Source organism: Porites lutea, chromosome 12 (assembly GCF_958299795.1).
Source record: "Porites lutea chromosome 12, jaPorLute2.1, whole genome shotgun sequence".
NCBI classification, from domain to species: domain Eukaryota; kingdom Metazoa; phylum Cnidaria; class Anthozoa; order Scleractinia; family Poritidae; genus Porites; species Porites lutea.
In genome coordinates, this window is record NC_133212.1 from 2,121,554 (window position 1) to 2,143,358 (window position 21,805).

At 40.0% G+C, this 21,805-nt stretch overlaps 2 protein-coding genes across 2 annotated transcripts; both read right to left on the reverse strand.

Annotated features, from left to right (window-relative positions):
- Positions 1-3,935: 3,935 nt before the first annotated feature.
- On the reverse strand, positions 3,936-5,192 carry LOC140921876 (uncharacterized). The gene has a single exon (XM_073371874.1). It carries the CDS (start codon positions 5,190-5,192, stop codon positions 3,936-3,938), a length of 1,257 nt encoding a protein of 418 aa, XP_073227975.1.
- A 2,151-nt stretch (positions 5,193-7,343) lies between these two features.
- Positions 7,344-17,451, reverse strand: LOC140921811 (uncharacterized). Its single transcript, XM_073371812.1, has 8 exons — positions 16,965-17,451; positions 14,542-15,177; positions 13,200-13,493; positions 11,690-12,085; positions 10,977-11,264; positions 10,031-10,279; positions 8,712-8,984; positions 7,344-7,997 (listed from the first exon to the last, which is right to left on the reverse strand). Exons 1-8 carry the CDS (start codon positions 17,041-17,043, stop codon positions 7,669-7,671), a joined length of 2,544 nt encoding a protein of 847 aa, XP_073227913.1. The 5' UTR covers positions 17,044-17,451; the 3' UTR covers positions 7,344-7,668.
- Positions 17,452-21,805: the final 4,354 nt, after the last annotated feature.

The following is a 21,805-nucleotide window of genomic DNA, read 5'->3' on the forward strand; positions in this document are numbered from 1 at the left end:
TTGTATTGCTTTATCATAGCTTTGTAGTCATGTATTTATGCATGCATGCGTATGAACCAATCGTGTTAATCCTTCAGTCAAGAAAAAAGTTATGGACAATGATTATTACAGACATTTAGCCTACGCAGGCTACAGACATCTTGTTGTATTTATATATAAATCATTTGTCTTAAGTCTAGGCTAAGCTCCTGCAGGAATAACATGGATGTAAAGGCATAGTATAGTGACGCGTGGGAAGCGAGCGGGGGAGGGGGTAAAAACTCAGACAAAAACTCAGACAAAAACTCAGACAAAAATTGGAAATTAGTCACTCTAACGTCACTCACTTTTCTTTACTGTGGTAACGCGAACAAACCAATATTGTTCTGTATTTTAATTATAGAATCATTGTCACAAAAAAACAAGAGGATGAATAATTATACTTGAAATTCAAAACACGCCTTTTTCACTCTGTGCTTAATATCAAAACAATGTTTAAATTTGGAAGAAATAAAAACAGAGAAAAGAACAAAATAAAACTGGACGGTTTATATCTGTATGCCATAACGGCTCACCTAAAAAAGTTTGCCAGGTCATCGACGCCAGTTTGATTACAGGTTAATATATAGGGAGTTGAAATTTTGCAGTGATAATAAACAATTATTGGATGAGGTTTTTGTGATATCCGGAATAATCAAGGTCGAGGTAAGTGTTATCAGCCGAAGCCGAAGGCTGAGGCTGATAACACTAACCGAGACCTTGATTATTCCGGATATCACAAAAACCGAATCTAATAATTGTTTTATTATACAAGCCATTCTTATTTTTTATTATAGAAGCCATTCTTACTTCACTGTCCGCGAACTTGACATTGCTGTCCGTATTCCGTTTGTATCTGACGGAAATTTCCAGGTACAAGCCCCCCGGGGGCTTATATTTGGGTGTCTTATATTTGGAGGGGCTTATAGATGGAGGGGCTTATTTTCGGAATTTTACGGTAGTTAAAAATAGAAACAGTTCAATGTTCATTCCTTTGGTTCAGACCGTCTGGTGACAGGGTTTTGCCTCTATCTTTGAAGTACGTTTTTCTTGCCTTACGGCGTGGCATGCTGAGAGTGGGTTGTAATTCCAGCAGAATAAGTTCCATGTCTGCGATCGATTGGCGTGGGAAGAGACTGCTGCCCGCCCCCACCCCCCTCCCCCCCGGGGACTGCTGCTGTGGCGTTTGCCTGGAGTGGATTGTTTGTTGCCTGCGTTTAGTTTCACCTATATATATTTTTTTACATCTCTTACTTTGGATCATATATGTTAGGTTTGTTGAGTATGGATGTTTTCACAATTGTCGCCAATTATTATCGCAACTTCGTACGGCCCATGTACGATACACGCTTTAGCTACCCGAAAGTAGCGACCTCTTAAATTAGCGACCCTCCGAAAGTAGCGATGGGAAAAGGCTGCTAAATCCGCAAGTAACGAGATTCGTTACTTTAGGAACTTTACATTGTTTATCATACCGGTCAACTCATAGAAAACTAAGAAAAAAAATGCTTTTAAAATTATTTCAAGACTTCAAGACTTTATTATAAAATTTCTATTAAAGTGTATTTCAAGTGTCCTGATACCGCAAATAGCTGTAGCTAGTCTAGGCGGGCCAGGGATGATACGAAAAGAAAACAACTGCAATTAAATTAAGGTAAAAAAAGTAGAAAGCAAGAGAGAGTCATCAGTTTTCAAATAAATATTAAACGATTAACTAATTACAAAAATTATAATCTGCGAAGAAAAACTCGTCTAGTTGCTTCGTAAGAAAGTGATTTTCTTTCCTCAATGCTTCTTCATTATTTTTTTTTCATGATCTTTCGTTGCTCAAAAGTGCAGTCAGGAAAAAAAGTGCTTTTCTGCCGCGGAGCAGCAAAACCCCAAAGCCAAAAGCCAAAGCCAAATAAAACTTAATAAAATAATATATAGATTTAGCCAGGGCTAAAAGCGAAGCTCTCGATAATATTTATAGTTTGTTCAAACAAAATATAAGCTAAGCGAAGAAGGCAACGCCGGAGAACGGTAAAAAAACAACAATAGGTCTAATTAGCAAAAAAAGTAACGTTGCACGTGCAGCACACTTTTTTTGTACATTTCTTTGCCGTTGTTTTGCACGACCACAACGTGAAACTTTCAGAAACTTTTTTATGGAGAAAATGTCGTACGTGTTCTCGTTCACTTTTTTTCACTGCCGCTCATTTTCTCCTTGCATTGGTGGCCGCTAGCATTTCTCATTTTGTCACCGCCGCTACAAAATGTTTATGTTGTTCTTCCAACAAAAAAATGTCTCCTTTGTTTTTTATTTCTCCCTCTAGATCTCTGTTGCCCTTTTTCTCGTTGAGTTTCGCTGGCCTGCCGCTTTTTCTCTTTTTCTCTGTCTTTCTCCTGCTCTATATTCCAAATTTGTGGACATGACAATTAATCTAAGCTTAGTACTTTAGAAAACACGGATACAGAAACAATTTCCGCTTTCCGGTTTCGTCTTTATTGACTCTTTAGTTGCCTCTGCTTTACAGGCGCGGGTGGCTATGCGATTTCCGCCAATATAACCTCGAGTTGCATTTGGGTTACCATACCTGTTGATTAAGTTATTTCACATTGGTATGCCTGTGGTGCGGACGGACGGTCGGGCGTATGGTCACGTGATTACCAAATTTTCTCGGATGGGTAGATTACCACATTTTCTTACCCATGGTGCTCCTCTGCGCGCGCTTCGCGCGCGAGAGCTCCGCTAAAACTTTAAGCCAAACAAAACTTATAACTTCCTGTTGGTTTAACAGAGTAGTAACCTCTTGAGTATTTGACACTTTATAACATTTTGTTTAATCAAAAAATGCGGGAATTTGTACCATAAAAAAAAAAAGGTAGTACAATCTATCGTCTTCTCGCAAGCCGTGACATGTGTAATTACCTAGTAAAAGCGTATGCATACAACTTACTTCAGTAAAAAGCATTTTGGTGGGTTAAAAAGGATGGGCCGAAAATTCTAGGCTTCTCTCGAGGAAAAAATAATTTGGAACTTCTTGCAGAAGGTTCTGAAGTCTCGTTACTTTTCAGAGATTCATTATTGTTGGGAGAAAACCTTCCCTTCGTTACTGGAGAGATGAGCAGACAAATTTTTTTTAGCAAGGTAGACACATTTTCCCAAAAATTGTCCGCTCTGCGTTGGATCAGTTTGTTGTCTTTAAAGTAATTCACCAATTCTTGGTGGGGGCTTGCCGCCCGATTCTCCAAATCTTGACCCTATTTCAGACCAAAAAAGTGTCATTGTGCAAAAATTTTGCGAGTGTTAGCGGACAATTTATATCATGATGGGGCCCTTGTACACGAACCAGACTATTTTTGAAACCGCACATTGTTTTTAAACCAAACGGTTATCCATCCACACGAAATCAGTGAAACCGCTCATTCGCTTTCAAAAATATCCGGATTCATGTGGACAGGGCCTGAGTCGACAAGTGCAGATCTTGAGCATTCCCTGACCGCGACACCAGACAGCTAGTCCCTACTAGGGTTCATCAATCCTATCTTCTTGACCCCAATTTTCTCTCACACTTGTAATTTGGCATATTGCATTCCGTGCACACTCTTAATCCCGAATGTCGCCCCAAGTTTGCTTTAAATCCCGAATCCTGGACTTTAAGTAAGGAGAATGCCGCATCCTGAGAAACCTGTTAGGGACTCGCCTCTAAACGTGTGCGTGTTCGATTCTGGCTTGCATAGCTTTTAGCGTTTACTCGAAGTGGTTCGCGTGGCTTGTCTGTCGCGTAGACGGGGGGTAAACAAACCAACTACCCGACAGATAAGCCACACAAATGACTTCGTAAACGCTAAAAGTCGTGCAAGAGTGAAACCTCTGCTCGCAGTGTAAGCCTGAATCTAACGCTGGACTGGAAAATAAAAGGCCGTACAATTCATCAAGTCGGTGTTGCGATCATGACTGCCATCCCACACACTGATTCGTTTCTAAAACTCGCAGCTGCAAAAGTGTCCTCTTCTGGGCACCATAGAGCTTGTGCAGCCATTTGTATTCCTTCATCTCTCACTGCTCCAATGTACACCACGCAGGCTAACTTGCGCTGTCCATCATGCGTGCCATTTACCGCACCGCCCAACAGACGTGTAACAATCTTACAGATGCTTCTGCTTGCCCTGTCGCAACTCGGAGGAGAGTAATCTTCCATTGTTAGAAGATGCGATCGAAGGACTTCTTCCAAGATTTCTTGCAAATGGATGTCTTCAGCTTTAAAGCAGTTTTCTACGCAATTATTGTCGTCCTTGGGTCTTTGTCGACGATATGCCTTGCGACTGTCTTCAGAGTTTTCTTCGAGTTCTGCATTGTTACTGGCATCTAATTTTTCCAGATTGACTGCCAGTCCATGGATCTGGTTTGAGTAGTCATTTATCGCAACTTCGTAGTTATTCACCGTGTTCCGCACTGAGCTGGAGAGATCTTGAGAGAAGCGATCAGAAGGATCAGACCCGCGCCTTTCTATGTGTGCCAACTGTTCGAAAGCCTTGCTTAAGGAAGGGTACATACGTTTAGCCAGTCGACCTTTATTGCCTCCCTCATTACGCTTGTACCCTGTGGAAGAATTCACTTTTCCCAACAGCTGTATTCGAGATGCGGCTTTGCGTTTCAGATACGGGCGCAGTTTCCTTAAGCTAGACTGGGCATCGAAAGAGCTCTTGGCCAGGCTTTTCTCACAAGGTACCGCAGGATCTGACAATCTTCTTCCAGGTCTCGGCGATAATTCTTTTACTGCTGCGTCTGGATTGGATAAAGTTCTTAAGAGAGACCTTCGAGACTTTGGCGAGCTTTCTGCCGGTAACATCACGAATTTTTCTGCGGTCGTTTTGCTCTCTAAACTCTCATCAAACTTTGTATTTTTCACTTTTCCTTTTTGGGTTTTAACTTCTGATTTTTCAGCCTTTCTTATTTCCCCGTTCTCGACGTTCCTCTGGAGTTTGTTTGTTTGCGTAACCAGCTCTACATTGATCGGCCGCTGCATGCAATGCAGTTCAAGTAGGTTCTTATTAAAGTCAAATTGTAAGCCTTGAGCCGGACCGGAGGCGAACTTTAACACTGGAGTAATCTTGAGTGTGATCTCGAATTCCTCATCGCTATAGTTGCAGCCTTTTTCTTCGGCGTCCTTGATGCCGTAATCGGCCATCTTTTCGTTCATTATGCAGTTTGCTTTTACGCAGCGACAACACATTGCGGCCTAAACAGAAGAACTCAGTTCTAAAAAAGAAGACAATAGTTTGTCCAAATCGCTTTGTCTCACTGAGGACTTTGTTATTTGTCGCTAATTCTTTAAATCCCAGAAGTGTCTAGTTCAATGCGTGCTTCAAAAAATTAATTAACAAAAGATTTTATTCGTAGAAGTGCTCAAAGAAACAAACTGCAGGGGCACCCAACGAGAATATAGTTCAAAACCACTTAAACATAGCATTGTTAAGCGTATTTTAGTATTTAAACGGTAGATATATGCATATTTTTATCCCCTAAAAAATTTTTTCATCTGGTCGGATTTCCTAGCTGAAAGTCTAGTGATCCGAAAATCATAGGGATCAAAACTTACCTTTTCGAAAATTTCAGCCAGAAAACAGATTCCCGAAAATTCTAGGTGACCTTTTTAGGGTAAAAATCCGTTGAAAACGGGCAATTACACCAATTTTTAGATGTTCGAAAATCCTAGGAGAGGTAGGCAAGCAAGAAATTTTACAAAAAATGTTCCGAAAATTCTAGATCTCAAATCGTCTTCCGAACAGATATTTTCCGAAAATTGACGTTGGATGCCCCTGTTTTATTTGTAGAAGTGCTCAAAGAAACAAACTGGAAGCTTCGGTGGCAAGGTTTAACTTGGATGGTTGTGCTTTTCATAAGCTTTACTTAATCTAATGCCCTTTTCACACCCGCTAAACACGTTAATCAAACCAGATTTCAAAAAAAAAAAGAAGATGAAAAACAGACACGGAAGACTGGAACACAGGTTTTCACACGAGGATTCAAATGAACTCACGTTTAGTAATTTCAGTAGTTTGCACTAAATAAGCAATTAACTTAAATGAGTATTGCACCTATACGAGAAAAATGCTGCCCAGAAGCTACTACTTGTATGGTAAACTTTAGGATTTTATGATTCCCACACACAAAATGTGAATTCAAACCACCTCAGGGCATTGCACAATAAACAGTACCCACACAGAAAAATAATGCTCATTTGAATCACCTTCTATAGGACAAAAACATTACACACAACTGCTCCATAGCGTTTAATTGATTGGCCTTACTGAAAGATTTGCTTTACAAGACCCAAAATTTGCAGTCAACTTACACAGCACCACAAACAGCGTCACAGAGAAGAAGTTGTCCGTAGCTCTCATTTGCGTGTAATCTCTTAGGTTCCCCACAGAACGGGGGCTATTTTTTGGCGTTTTTGATAAGGCGAGCGAATGCAAGTGCGAAGCAAGCGAGGAGCGTGACACGCACGACCGGTGAATGCGCTTGAGGAGTTCTCTTTAGGATTTCATTACAGTCAATGTAAACTTCGTTGCACAGCTTAATAAAAATTCTTAGCTTTTTTCATTTTAAGTCATTTAATCTAATCCCCGTTTGTTAAAAGACTCCCTATAAATTTACTCCAGAGGCTCAGCTCAGGGAACGAGAATATTTCAGGAGCGACACCGGATCCATTGTCACTGCACACATGCTCTAATTAAGCATTGATTATAGAACTCGAATAACCAGTCTCGTCCAAAGAGCATTCGTTTATACCCTCGTCTAAAGGAACAGGCGACAGATCGTCGGTACTGATCAAAATGATCGAAGTATCTAGGAATGTGATTGATTTGAAGCTTAAGGTTCATTGTCATCCTCAGAGATCTCTCTTTTGCGCATGGTCAACGGAAGGAAAAAAATGAGCTCTGGGTAACTTTGCTTCAGAGCTCTTTGTGATTGGTTCTTCCATTAAGTGGACTTCAGAGCACGGAAGGCCTCAGGTTTCGGAGTCGAAAATTCTTTCGTTTCAATAATCCTGAGATCAGTCAGAACTTAAGCGGAACTCATTTGCGAGCAAAATGAAAGTTAGAACCTCAGAAACTAGAGCACGATCTTTGGTTAGTTTTCAGAAGCACAATTAATATCATCACGCACAAGTATCATACCGCAATCCTGACTTTATGACAAGCGTAAGTTTGTCGTTGTTGCTGTTTTTAATTATTTGAATTCAATAACATCGCTTTATTTTAAAAAAACATTCTTGTTACTTTATGACTGACATTATTCCTTTTATAAGCCTGTTAACAATTTTAAAAACTATTAACGGCAAAGTTAATATTGTATGTTTTTTTTGCCCTGGTGTGTGAGTTTCGATCCAGCGTTAGGCCGATTCCGGGTTGGGGTTCTTTGCTCTTTAGTTTCGATTTCTGTTATATGTTTAGAAAAAGATTCTAATAAGAAGGAAAGGAGATCTTTGTGTCATATTTGGATTAAAAAAAGGGAAAAAAATTATATCACAAGAGGTTTGGAAGAAATAAATTTCTTACACAAACCAAATAACCAATACCTCTCCTTCCCCCTTCAAAAGTCAAATGGTTGGCCCCTTAGCAATGGAACATAAAGCAAACTGCAACGCAACTGTTTTCCTAGAACTTTGTAGTTTCAATTGTTATGCTTGTTCCGCCATTTGGACTATCGACTGTATTAAGAGGCGAGTATGAAGGCTTATTCCTAGTTGGTGGTATTTTAGGTGAACCAGTGGACCGCACTTCCGGTATTTTAAAATCGTGATCACTTGGTCTTGGACCAGAGAGGGTGGGGAGAGGATCGTCTTCTTCCTCTACTTCCGGTTTTGAAGCTGCAGCCTTTCTCGCTTTGTGTAACAGGCACACCACGATCGCAAATGCCACAAATAGAATAAACAACAGGGATGCAAGGCAACCAATGACGATATTGAGGCGAGTTAGTTGTTCAGCTAATTGGAAAGAGAAAAGGCAAGGATTTAGATCTCAGCAGTAAGAAATGAAAACATGGATAACTGTTCTTAAAGTATCAAGTTATAAACATGGTAGCCTGCGAGCAAGCTGTCCATTTATCTCGTACCCAGATCTCCCACGGTCAAGACAAAGTGAGATCTGGGTACGAGATTAGCTTTCCATTTGAGAGAGTCGCAAGAAGTCACGCAAGAGTGGAACGCGAAAGGAGACGCGAGTGCGAAGGGCGGGTTCCCTCGCGAGTTCTCTCGCGAGTCGTGGCTCGCTTCAATTCGCTCGCCATATAAAATGGTGAGCGTGTTCGCAGGCTATAAAAATAGTTACTCATAATGGTTGCTACACATCAGGGCTAACTTAATAGATAAGTGCTTTTAATTAACAAGTGAACCAACAGGTGAAGGAACAAGTGAAGGTACCTAGCAACTATAGAAACTGAAATTCACCTTGTTTTTCATTTATGTATGGGTTATGGGTTGTTGTGATCTACACAGAAATATTATAAATGAAGACCAAACTGGCAAAAACAGCCGTTCCTCTTTGCTCCTCGCCAGGAGAAACAGCTAACAGCTAAAAGTCCCTATAAGCGGCGAGGAGCGAGGAGGAACGCGGCTGTTTTCGCAGACTTAAATGAAGACCTGTAAACTCCCTAATAAGCATATAAGTGTCATGTAGCGTTCTTTTAAAATCTTCCTCACCATTCACCACTTTTATCTTCTTGGAGGCCACACCCAAGGAGTTCTTGGCCTTGCACTCATAAACACCAAAATCATCACCAGAGGTTTTTTGAATATCAATAGCGCTTTTGGAGGAGTACCGCTGCGAAGGTAAAGGATCGTCACCCTTGTACCACGTGATTTCCGCTATTGTTGTGTTTGCAATTTCACATTTTAAGGACAATCGTGCTCCTTGCTTGAGGTAAAGCTCGCCTTCGTATGCAGTCCCCCACGCGTGCTTTAGAACGGGAGTAGCTAGGAAAGAATCAAGTAATATTAGCATTTTTTTTTAATTAGGAACAGGTTCACGGCTTAGCGCATGCTCATTTATCAAAATGCTGTTTTTCTGCCGGGACATGCTGTATCGTCTATGCAAGCAATATGATCATGTCATAATGTTGTCAAAGAACCAATCTGCGCACTCCCCTGGCAGTCACTTGCACTTGATCAACTTAAATATATGCAAATGGCGGTAAATTAATCAACCATGGAATAAAACCTTCGGGTCAACAATAAATTCAACGTTGGTAGTATTGGCATAATCCACTAATTTTTTTCTGCGATCGATTTTAGTACTCCTCCATCCTACTTCAGGTGACTCTGAAATACAATTCTACTTTGAAATACACTCTGAGATCGCTGAGATACATGTGAGAGGGGTTATTAACCGTTACAATTAATAATAAATTGAAAAGAAGTAATTTAATTAATGAGCATGCGCTTAACCGTGAACCTGTCCCTTTAAAGAATTATATTTAGAGTTATTAGGCAACCTCGTTCGTGCACGAATATCTGATCGCAAAACGTCAGCTCCCTTTTTATTCCAGCTAGTACTCTAAAAGAGACTGTTTACATGCAAAGCTTGCTTTATAAAGCAGGCGGTTATCAAACTTTACTAGAAAGTCCTTCAGGTTTCCGTTGGACTGTTGATCGATAACCTCATTAATTTTTAATGAAAATAGATCTTTTTAGCTTGTAAGTTTTGTTTTCTCAATTCACACCACGTGATGTTCTCCTGGGAATCTGCCTTTTTTCTTTCATAAATTATGCGTGCATATGTACGTGTATGGGGTACCATCACGTGGTCTGAAATGGGAAAATAAAAAAATACAAACTGGAAAGGTCTATTACAGGTCGCTTTATTATACCCTGGCCCCAGAGGCTTTTCTCGAAATGGTTCTTCGCGAAAGAGAGAGCGGCCGCTGGGACAAGGATAGCTTTTTTAAAGCTTCCTCAGGATGCAAAACAGATGATACTTAAATATTCCTGTATTTGAGTGGGAGAAAAGATATCTTACTTACCCAATGAAGTCACCGTAACAGATGCAATATCATCTGGCTGAATACCATTACTAGCTCTGCAGGTGTACAGCCCCTCCATAGCTGGCGTCTGATTTGTAATGACCAATGTCCGGTTTTTGTGAATCAACTTCCGGTCTTTGTACCATGTTATTGTGGGCTCCGGGCCTCCTCGGGCCGTGCAGGTGAGTATCAAATCCTCTCCTGGCACGAGAGCTCTGATTGGCTCAAATGGGTTTATACGAGGAGGGTCTGTATAAAGAAATAACAAAAAGCATATCTTGGAAACTATTAAAAAATTTCCGAATTGTTTATTCTTTTTCGGGATTTCTCCGAGGTTAAAACGACTCCACGAGCCTTCACGAAGTTTCTCAAGGTATGGTTACGTAAGGTTCGCACTACTGACTTTTTTTTATTTCCCTGAGGAAAGGGTGTATGATGTAGGTACAATCAAGACCTACCAAACAGGAAAGTCGTTCCTAGTACTCCTCGGTTGTCTTTTTGGCCGCTATGATATAGGTACAACCCTCAAGAATGCCAGTTAAAAGCCAAAATGTGAATTTGAAGTCGTTTTAACTTCAGAGGGAAAAAAAAGAAACAATTTGTAATCAACAAAATCAAAATTTCATTCAAGAGAAAATGTAAAACATTCGGTGTCTTTCTCTTTAGGTGAGCCTGCGAAAGTCAAAGCGACAGTCATTCTCGTCCCCAGAGCCCGTCGTTTCTTGGTCACGTGGTCGGGAAACGAGGGGCTCTGGAAGCAGTCGTTACCGGATGTCGGTTACAAATTAAGCCGAGTAGCTCTGGGGACGAGAATAAGCGATAGTCAAAAATACGTCTGCGCGCGCAGGCATTCTTCAGGGGCGAAGTACCAAAAGTTTGACCAACGCAAATATTGGGATATTTTGAAATCTAACTCAAAAATAAAACGGTTTCATTTTCTTCTTACAAGTTTCGCCAGTTGAGAATGTCTCGTAATGACTCCACACTCCTCCACCAGCACCATTCACGGCTCGGACTCTGACTTCATACACGGCGTGCGACTGAAGACCTGTCAAACTGGTTATATTCTGGTTCTGTACAACCTTAAGTTGCACCTCGTCATAATTTTTTACTTTGTACTCTATGTAGTATGACGTCACATGTCCCTGAGACTGTTCACGTGTTGACCACATGACGAGGGCTGAGTGACTGTCCATGAGATGGACGTGTACGTCGCGAGGTGTGGCAGGAATCACTGCAATTGTTAAAAAAAGTACCCGACTAGCTATCACTTAACAATTCTACTTTAAGCTATTTCGAGCCATTTAACGTAAGAGAAGAGAGCTATTTAGTGTTAAAAACTTCAGTTTTTCTTTCTTGTCGTGGATTGGTGCTAACTGACAAATGACATAAAGAAGATCAGGGGAAAAGACAGAGTTTTATCTCTGTGTTAAAGGATTTCTTGGGAATTAAAATATATAGAGAGACGAAGATTTTACAATGGAAAATACAAAATGGAGTCATTTCAGCGTGGCAGACTACTTTCTGCTGACAATTATTCATTCTGCATCTATTTCTTCATCGCGCAGTTTAAATATATGAAATTCATATTTTTATTGTATCAGTTATTTATATGATTAAAGGATTATGCTTGTTGCTTTGAGCCTTTTTAAAACCAACCTCTTCCACAAACGAACGAAAAAGTGAAATCAAACTCCTCGTCTTCCCAAAGTCCGGTAAACACATCCAGTTTAGAGCAGTTCTTTTTGTTTCCGGGGCTGGTATCCGGGGATCTTTGTGCCCAGTTCGTATACGGCTCCGCTGGAGTACCGTCCGACCAATAGAATTTCATATTCATGTCACGAGACAACCCTATCCACACGCCCGAGCTGGGATTGGCTGGTTTGATCAAATGCAGAAACACGAAGTAACTCTTATCTTGTGAGTTTAATTTCGCCAAAGTGCCCCTCTCTTCTTTGCAAACAGCTTCTGCGTCAGCCCAGGTTTTCTTGTCGTCATAGAGCTTGAAACAGGAGTCTCCTTTTGAGTACCATCCATTCCAGCAAGTTTGATACTCTGTGAATAGATTAAAGACAGTAGAAAATGGTAGTCAAGTATATGTAACTAACTACAACATTTTAGCTTAAGAATGGACTATTTGTGGAAATAGCTTCAGTAGAGATGTGGGCATATTATGGAGAAACACCCATGGAGCCGGAAACTGTAACGAGAACCACTAGTCACGAGAGCTGCACGTGCATCGCACTTTAGAGTCCATTTTTTTCGTATATAATGCAGCTACAACATGAAAGGTCATGACAAGACGTTTTATAGAAGTCGCGAACGTACAACCAATAATTAGCCTATTTCCGTATGGACTTGTACACGGTCACTCAAATTTCAGCTTAAGGAAAAAAACACATTTGACACAAATTGAACGAGCTGGAATCACTATCGCTACTGAGTCAAAACTGTGAAACGAAGAATGGTGACATTCTCGTTGCCCCCGCTGTCTTGTTTTTTTTTTTTTACTTAAGGGGGAATTAAGAAAGGACTGCCTTCAGAGACAAAAACAACGCAGCAACAATAATAAGTTTGTCACTACACTGTTTTAAAAATTTTTGGTCTTATACTCAGTCAACAAAAAGAATAATGAGCCTCTGTATGCATGGGTATTTCCGACGACATCGAAGTTGCGACGACCGCCTTTGATGAAGCGACGATCCTACAGATTAAGGCGATGATCGCATTGCCATTTCAATGAAGTTTGACAATGTTAGTCGTGCAAAGGTGGTAAAGAAATGTGCCAAAAAGTGTACTGCACGTTCAGAGTTTTTCTTTACTTATTTTCTTGTTTTCGTCGTCGTTATGGTACGCTGAGCTCACTAGAGGCATTACTTCTCAAAAAACGTTTTGATCTCGCCTGAAAACCAAGGAAAACGCGCGACAAAATCCACGTCCGCAGGTACCCCTACCGTAGAGGCTCAGTAATTTAATAAGTTTCATCTTCAACTTCACTGTGAAGATTTCAAAACTGAAAAAAGAAACAAGCAAAAAGAAACTAACTAACATATAAGAGAGGTTTGGGACTGTTTCTTAACTTACTTGAAATCGAACGAGGAGCATAATCTTTTTCTTTTGTTTTATAGCCAATCAAATTTCTTCTAAAGTGTATACAAATCTCACTTACTGAACATTATAATCTCGTGCACATCGCTTGCCATTTTCCCGCCATTTCCATCCAGGCAGTCTGTAGACAGCCCGTACTTGTTGTAAGTGTCTTGCGCAGTAAGACTCGAAAGGCAATGTCCGCCATCTTTGATCGCGAAATAGACGTAGCCGAGTTTAAATGCGACGCGCGCACATTTTTGTAAAGCGTCCTCTCTTGTTTTGGGGTCTCCATCTAACAAGGGATCTTTGCCTTCTAATGAAGGGATTGCAGCGACAGCTTTGTCGGCATAACAGCCTATATGTCGTGATGGCACTGCGGAGAGATAAAAAAAAGAATCGTCTTAGGATTCTTGACAGAGTTGAAACAAGTGCGTCCTAGACATTTTTGAAGGAGGATTCAATTACCACAAGGATTCGGGAAACACTCAAACGAAATGTTAATTTTCTTGTGAGTGTATGGGTGCCGTCATTTTTGGACCATTCTCACGGCCTCTGCATACATTGGAATATTTATTTCAAGGAGACCACAAGATATTCTAATGAATCAGCAATAAATGCCAAATAAAGTGATTTCTAGAGTTAGTGTTATTCCGGAATAAGGTCAATCCAACACGCCCTAAGAGGTTTACTAATGAAGAGTAAACACTCAGAATTTACCGTCAGCTAAGGAACAGGGTCGTGGTCATCTAGGATGTACGAAAAAATGACAAAGTGGTTCCTTTGAAGGCTTTGTTTCCTTGTTTGTTTGTTCAGTCCCCTTCCAACCCACACCTTCCCTGCTACGTGGCTACTTCCCATAATTACCCTGGGCCCTGGCCATCTACTTAGTTTTCATATACAGCAATTTCAAGAAAGGTTGTCGGAAAAAGTGCACGCGACAATCCGCAAAGGTTTTGGGGATGGTTTCAGTTCACATACAGCCTCAGTTCAAAAGGTCTGTTACCTCTCTTTAGCTCGGGTCTCTACTGTTTCGGTTTTGAAAATTGTATCATTTTGGTCCTGATTTAGCAGCTAGATAAGAATCCAAATTGGTACAGGTGACGTTTACTCGCGACTCTAGCCTGAGGAAACAACCGACCGATCTCGCGACGTCGCCAATGGTTTCCTTGCGAAATGAAACTTGATTAACGAGCACAGTAACTCCATACTAATGACGCGTCACTACCCAGATCTGGGCATTGGTTCTGACGGGATAAAGGAAATTTTTAACCAAACAGGGGCACTTTTTCGGTGCGGAATTTCTGCGCATGCTCCTTAGACGTCATTTCGCGGATAAACCAGAGGTGGGATCGCAAAATGTTGGCTAGTTTCTCAGGCTAAAACAGCCACACTTGTAGAGAATAAAAAGATATGTTACTCACCTTCAACAAGACATCTATCTCTCACTGCTTTTAGCTCCTGTCCGGAAAGAGACTTGTTATAGATCTGTACACACGCTATTCGTCCTTTATAAAAATCCGATCCGCCTGGAACAGCTCCAATTCTCACTTCTCCTTGCGTAGCAAGTTCATTTGGACCAACGTTAAAACTGCTCTCTTCTCGGCCGTCAATCCATAATTTCATTGTTCCAGTAGAGTTGTCGTATGATGCAGCCACGTAGTTCCACGATTCAAGTCGAATTTTGTTGCTTTTGATCGAATAAGGCAGATTTAAATTCCTAGTCTCAAACAAGGCTGCTAGTACATTGGGTCTCTCAAGCCATACTCTTACGCCGTCTTTATTGTTCACCCTGTAGCTAAGCAACGGCCCAGTAGAGTCTTCAGGCCGTATCCAAGCAACGAAAGTCATAGAATATCTAGCATCCAGACCGCCATTATTTGGCAGCTCTATAAAACTTGACGATGTCCCGGAGAAAAGGTATGATCCCGCGGGTTGCCCGTAATTCCCTGGAGCAAGTTCAACGAACCTCTCCTTTCCGCGGGGATTATTGCGTTTACTAATGTCTGTAGTACCATACTGTTTATTTAGAGGATAGAGCGCCGTAAGCTCAGGTAAACCTGCATTGGAATGAAAAATTATTTTAATAACCAATTTACTTGCTTTGGAAAGAAGGCCTGAATGTAATCGGGCGCCACTGAAAGTAAACACGCTACTCTATGGGGTGCTAAAGTACCTAAGTTGGCTATGTTGATTCCATCAAAGAAAGCCTTGAGTAAAAAAGGTGCTGTGAGCCTAAAACCTACTTATCTCTTTACCACACTTTCTACTGTAGACTACGAGTAGTCCCCCATTTTTCCTCATGGATAGTACCCGCCGCGTGTCGCCTTTTCTCGAGTGGAGTGATTTTCACGCGCGCTCGCGTTTCGCTCGCTCTACTCCCCCTGAGGAAAAATGAGGGACTACTCGTAGTCTATTTCTACTGCCGGTCGGTAAACAATAATTGATGAGGTCTACATAATAAAAGACTGAGCGTTTATTCGTCTAAATTCGTCAAAGGTTTGCAGCCGAGCAACTCGCTAGTTTCATTGTTAGAGAGCTGGAATTACACACATGAGCTTACAAAGAGAGAGAAGGGGTCTCTCCGATCTATGCGAAATAACCCCAAAATTAAACATGAGTAACAAACGCGATCAATTTGAAATTTTACTTACTTTGATTTCAAATCTTTATACACAGAAAAAACTAATTGTAAATTCTACAGATAAAAAGTCTGTAATTGAAGGGTAAAGATGACCAAAGATACCGAAGTTTTGTATCATACACGTAGATATATATATATATTTTTTAGCAACTAATATAATTTGCAGTCTGTCTACTTTGAACTGACCTATTAATAACTCGGTCAGGTGCTATTCATGAACTTAAACCTTAAAAAATTTTAAAATTCAAATTAACAGGTGGCTTTTTATGAAAGATAGCGTCAAACATTGAAATCAGACTCTACAAAAATTTAGTTCGCGACCTAATGTCACCTACAAAAAGTGAAAGTAACTAAATATTACTCTCAAAAAGGATGCTTCAAAGGAAAAATTGATCGTGTGATGTTTCGATGAATCGTGGAAAATCGAATGAATAACACGCGCTCAGTAAGAGTTATAAAATAAAAGAGTTCACCCCATGCAGGTACATTATAACTCTTACAATAAATATGCAGTATCATTGTATATGTCACACTGTCAAAAAGACCGAAAATTTGAGACCTTAAGCGTTTTGACTGACCGTGAAATCATGCGGTCAAATATCAAGGAGATTTAAGCTTGTCTGCCAGACAAGGAAGACTAGTTTAAATGATATTTTCTTTTATTTTTCATTTAGTGCGGATAATTATTTTAAACACGACGCTTTTAAAGTGATAAGAGAGCTAAACTCCACTTGAGCGCTCTTCCTGGGCTACTTCCTTCAAACTCTTCAATTCGTTGATCAGTACAAGTTTCTATTCTACTTCAGTTTTAGATTGTTGCAATAATTGTGTTTTTTTCTTTTTCTAAAATACGAGTATTTATTTGGCAGGTAATTGATTGTCTTGATTATAGTGACTTAAAAATTCAGATATAGAGGGCAAGTAATATCACTTCATGCCACGCAACAAGTCTGTCGGTTTTAAAATAAATATTTCCACATTTCCAAATATCACTTGCTCTAGAATGAAAAATTAGGTGAAACTCTTAAATTTGACATCCTCCTAACTCAGAATATTTAAGCATAAGATCTGTACGGCATGCAGCCAAAATGTCCATGTTGCTTGTTCGTGAAGTGAATACAGTATTCCATTCAATATTAACCCTAATGAAGAGTCGATTACCTTTTTACATACTAATTTTTCACTAAACTGCCTATCACCTACCTGGGTTTTGTCCAAAAGAGCTTCTTGCAAAGAATAAAACAGCCGTGACAGTGATGCTTAAAATACGGTACAACTTCATAGTATTCGAACACTAGATGTCCTTCAGCTCAACTGCTTTCCGTGACCAAGCGAGCGCAACATTACTTCATCGTTGCTTCTTATTTTTTACGACGGCTTAGCTGGGATCTTTGCGATGTTTTCAATAGGTTCACGGATATATCACTCACGCGATGCTTTATAACATCCCACTTTTTCCGCCGCGTGTCATCTCTAACCACTATATATGCGTTCGAGAAACAAGTGATCGATCGAGTGATTTTTTAAGCATAAAGCACGCAACAAAAACAATAAGGTCACGTTGTCCATCGGTGAACAGATATTCAAAGCACTCATGTCATTTGTTCAAGTGGAAACCATGGCAAATATCACGCGACATTGCAAATTAAATGAAATTTTTAAATATAACAGAGCATCGCAATATTGGTACAGTTACTACCGCTCAAAGGCGCGCGCGCATGCACTAAAATCATTTCCTAGTTTCAAGATCCCCAATTTTCCCTCGCGGCCGGCCAGTCTGTTTCGGATTGGTCACTTGGTCGAGAAGTAGCTGAGCGGTCGTCAAGGTTACGGTCTATCCCCAGTGCATTTGCCCGCGATATTTTGAACACGCGCGGTTATACGAAAGAATTCTCAACGAGGTGATTTTCATCATCATTATTCCAAGTTTGATGGCCTACCCTATATACTGAATAGTTAACACTGAATTATTGGATTCGGCTTTCATGAGCTGGAGAATTACGCAGATCAAGGAGCAAGACATTAAGAGGCTGATGTGAGCCCACGTTGCCCACTGTAATTTTCCCTTGAAACTCATAAAGTTCTAAAATAGGGCATTTTCGAATTTCGGAAAGCCTCACTTCCAAACTGAGGCCATTTCCGAGTTTCCAAAACCCTCATTTTCAAAATGAGGCCAAGTGTAAAAGCTTTCCTATGAAAAGGGTTTCACTTAAGTACACAGTAATGTTCAAGGAGTAATAAAAACTCCTCTAGTGGGGCTAATTTAACTCCTTACAGTGGCGTTATTTTCTGGTGAGTTATTTTAACTCCAAAAAGGAGTTTAAAGAACTCTTTTTCAGGAGTAAAAGTGACCCCAGATATTGAGGAGTTAAAAGAACCCCCAAAAAGGAGCTATCCTGTACCATGAGCCCTTGGCTCCTGCCTGTACCTAAAATTTTTACTCCACTTTCAGAGTTAATTTAAATTAACTCCAAAAGAGTAAAAAAAAAACAATGAAAGGAGTAAAAGTAACCCCATTTCGGAGTTATTTTAACTCCAGACTGGGTGTAAAAAGAACTCTTTTTCTGGAGTAAAAATGACCCCAAATTCGGAGTTAAATTAGGACAGAGAGGGGTTATCCTCAAACTCGTCCCCAGGGCTTTTCCCTCAAAAAATGGGTGGGGCCCATTTTTTCAGGGAAAAGCCCTGGGGACGAGGTTGGGGTTATCCTGTACCTAAAATTTTTTCTCCATTTTTGGAGTTATGATAACTCCCTCCCTTTCCTTCTCTGTGCTATTAGGACGCGCTTAAGAAATCAGGCTTAATTTTGCTGCGCCAGAGGAGGGAGGATGCGTACATAACATTTCTCAAACGAACTTACACTTCTTCCGACCTGCTACGAAGCTTAGTGCCGCGAGTTGCGCACACAAGACCGTATGCCCTTAGAATAGGAGAATCTGTTTCTGTGCCTGCCCGGCCTCAAGAACTAACAGATTTGGAAATTTTTGCACCATCAAATACCAGAATCACGTTTAAAATAGCGAAATGTTATATGTCTTAACGTTAACAGTTATATTTACGTGTCATAATTCCGAGGTATTTGTATGTAATTAATGACCCGCCTTGTAATTCAGTTTATGCTGCAAAAAGGTTGAATAAACGATCATCATTATTATTATTATTATAAAAATTACGGTGTTAAGAACTAACTTTCATTCGCATCTCGGATATTTCACATTTGCCCTCGTTTTCAAACCGGAGTTTAGGCAACGTGGCACTCAAGCCGCGAGTGCTCGCACAATCTGTGGGTGGATTCATTTGCAACATACGCGTATAACTGTCGTATTTACCTGTTAAAATTTTTCATTGTTTTTAATTAGCCTAACAACACTGAAAAATTCTAACAGGTAATCGCGACAGCTATACGCTTATGTTGCAAATGAATCCACCCTGTTTTTCTTTCGCTTTCATGACGTTAATTAGTTAATTTCAATCAGTTAATTTAATTTTCATGACGTTAATTAGTTAATTGGTCCCTTTGGCACACCGCAAAGCATAAATTATTTACACGAAAAAATGTAAGCAAATTAAAAGGCTGCTGTAAGTTTCTCATCACTGCTCATTGAATTCTCTGGCAAAATACTCATCGTGTCGAAAACTGAGGCCAGATATCCTTTTTTTTTCCTCTCGATCCACAGAAAGGCAAGCTCGCAAATTGAAATCCTCGCCCTCTCTAATCGGTATTTTTTTTTTCATATCAATGTCAAATAGCATTGGACGTAGTTTATCTTACCCTCTCTCCGGAATAAGCTTAATTAACGTAATTAACAAGTTGTGATGGTTGGTCAAAATAGGTTTGGCGTTGCCGATTGAGCATTTGGGTCGGTTTCGTCCGAGTTGAAAATTTGAGACTGCCGTTGACTGAGTCCTTTTCAATCTATTGCTTGGTCAGGTATTGAAAAGAGTTCTTGGAAGTTGAAGAGCGGCGTAATGGGTTCATTCAGTTCAAAAATGCGCCAATCTACATCTGAAAATACCGGAAATACCACGAAAATGTCTGAGTCTGAAGCGAGTCCTGGCGAAGCAGCAGCAAGTGAAAGAACGACCGGGCGCACAGATGTAACGAACGGTGAAAAAGCAAAGATTGGCAACGTACATCAAGAAAAACCAAAGGTTGTTCAGTCGTTTGGTTGGCTTGTAGAGACTCCAGTTATACTTCACACAACCGCAAAAGAGATCAAAGACAAGGGTAAAAAACCTACAGAGGATCCAAAAGTTAAATCGATCAACGTCGCAACCTACAGCGATGGAAAATATCTCAAAATGGCCGAGTTGGCGTTACCCGCAAGTTCCGCTACAAAACCAAAAAAGCAGCATTTACAGGTCGTTAACTCCTCTTCATCCAGCTCGTCAGACGGCAAACACGGGAGCGATATCATTGCAAGTGGCTGCGAGGGAAATACGCGTAAAAATCAGATAAATTCAGGCCAGAACAATAACGAAGATTTCGCCACGACCGCTCGTCCCGGAGGAACTTACCCTGTCGGTTTCGGAGTTATCGGCAAGAAAGATTCCGTTGACAAAACTTTTCAGGCAGAAAATGACATTCGCTCCAGCAAACGTTCATCGCAAGTAAGGGGAAAGTCTCCTGTATCATTCAAGGGAAACAAGTCTGCCAAGAAATAACCGTCGCAACACTGATTTACTGAGGAAATTCTAACAATATTGAAAAGAAAAATGATCTCAAAACAGTTTTCTAAGCAAAAAGAAAAAAGTTATAAAAATTATACAGCGATCCGACCAGAAAAAGGCCAAAACCCTGTCTACTAAAAATCACCTCAAAACTAAAAGAAAAAAATAACAATGATAAAAAAGATGAGGAGACAGAGAAGAAAAAGAGAAGTACAAGAGGAAGAAAAACAAATCACATGTATGTTTGCGCTTTAATTTTTTTGAAGAAAAAACGTTTCAAAACTTCAGCTGGATCAGTGTGTGTTTATAACTCGTATATTTTCAATTTTTTTCAAATTGAATACCTCCGTAAAAAGCCTGGGAAAATATTCAAGGAAGTGAAAAATTGTGTTGCACGTTTACCCATTAGATAAGTGAACAAGATTTGTTTTATTACAGTGTAACGGGGCTTATTTCATTTGAATGAGGTAAAATTATTGAAGGAGTATTTATTCCTACAGTTAAAAGGCCATGCAGATATGTTAACGGCCTTTTGTTGTTTATTTGTACTTTGATGTATATATTTTCCAGCATATCATGCTTATAATATAATATCCAAACAATAAAATGGATTTGTTAATCTAAATTATCTTTTTAGTTTGAAGTAACGACACTTCTCTTCCAGCAAACGGTTTTTCAGGAATAAAGAAATGAATTTGTTTAGATAGGAAAAACAAATTTTGTTTTTCAAGGCATCCTATAAGGTAAATCATAAAAACATCCGACCTTTACCGAAAGAATTCTGAAGGCAAGAAATCTATATCACTGTTGGACCACCCAAGAAGGAAATGCCCAAGATTGAAATTAAAACATTATAGATAAGTTTTTGTAATTTTGGTGAGGCATTGCAGTGGGTTGCAAAAAGCGTTTTCGGATCTTCTCATGTGAAAAAGAATGTTTCATTTGCAGAATTGACGAAATGTAAAAACCAGCAGATTGTTTTTTGGGGAACGCAGGCTTCCACGAATCCTTTGAGCGCTTTTACTTCGACTTCATCTGCCATTTTATACTCGAAAAGGAGAATAGCCTTAATGCCAACAAAAGTCAAAAGGAAAATATCCTTTGTTAAAAATAAGGACTTCGATTCAATAATGTAAAATCCTCCTGTGCTGACATCTGGTGATTGTTTGTTTTGTAAAATGTTGTTGAGTATCGAGAGCTGTACAATTTAGGCAATTGAGCGTGGAGAGTATTACAGTACTGAATTTGTCGAGTTTTGCTGAACTTTTCATTGGCTGAAAATCACGTGCTTCTTTCATAACCAATCAGGAATGCAACAAAAACCAATTGTTACTTGTTGCTCGCAGATGTTTTCCCGCGCTCGCACTGCAGTC

Coding starts and splice junctions, on each gene's coding strand:
- LOC140921876 (XM_073371874.1), bottom strand. CDS start 5,192: ATGGCCGATTACGGCATCAAGGACGCCGAAGAAAAAGGCTGCAACTAT.
- LOC140921811 (XM_073371812.1), bottom strand. CDS start 17,043: ATGAAGTTGTACCGTATTTTAAGCATCACTGTCACGGCTGTTTTATTC. Junction 13,494..14,541: donor AGATAGATGTCTTGTTGAAG/GTGAGTAACATA, acceptor ATCTCTCCGCAG/TGCCATCACGACATATAGGC. Junction 7,998..8,711: donor GAAGATAAAAGTGGTGAATG/GTGAGGAAGATT, acceptor CTTTCCAATTAG/CTGAACAACTAACTCGCCTC.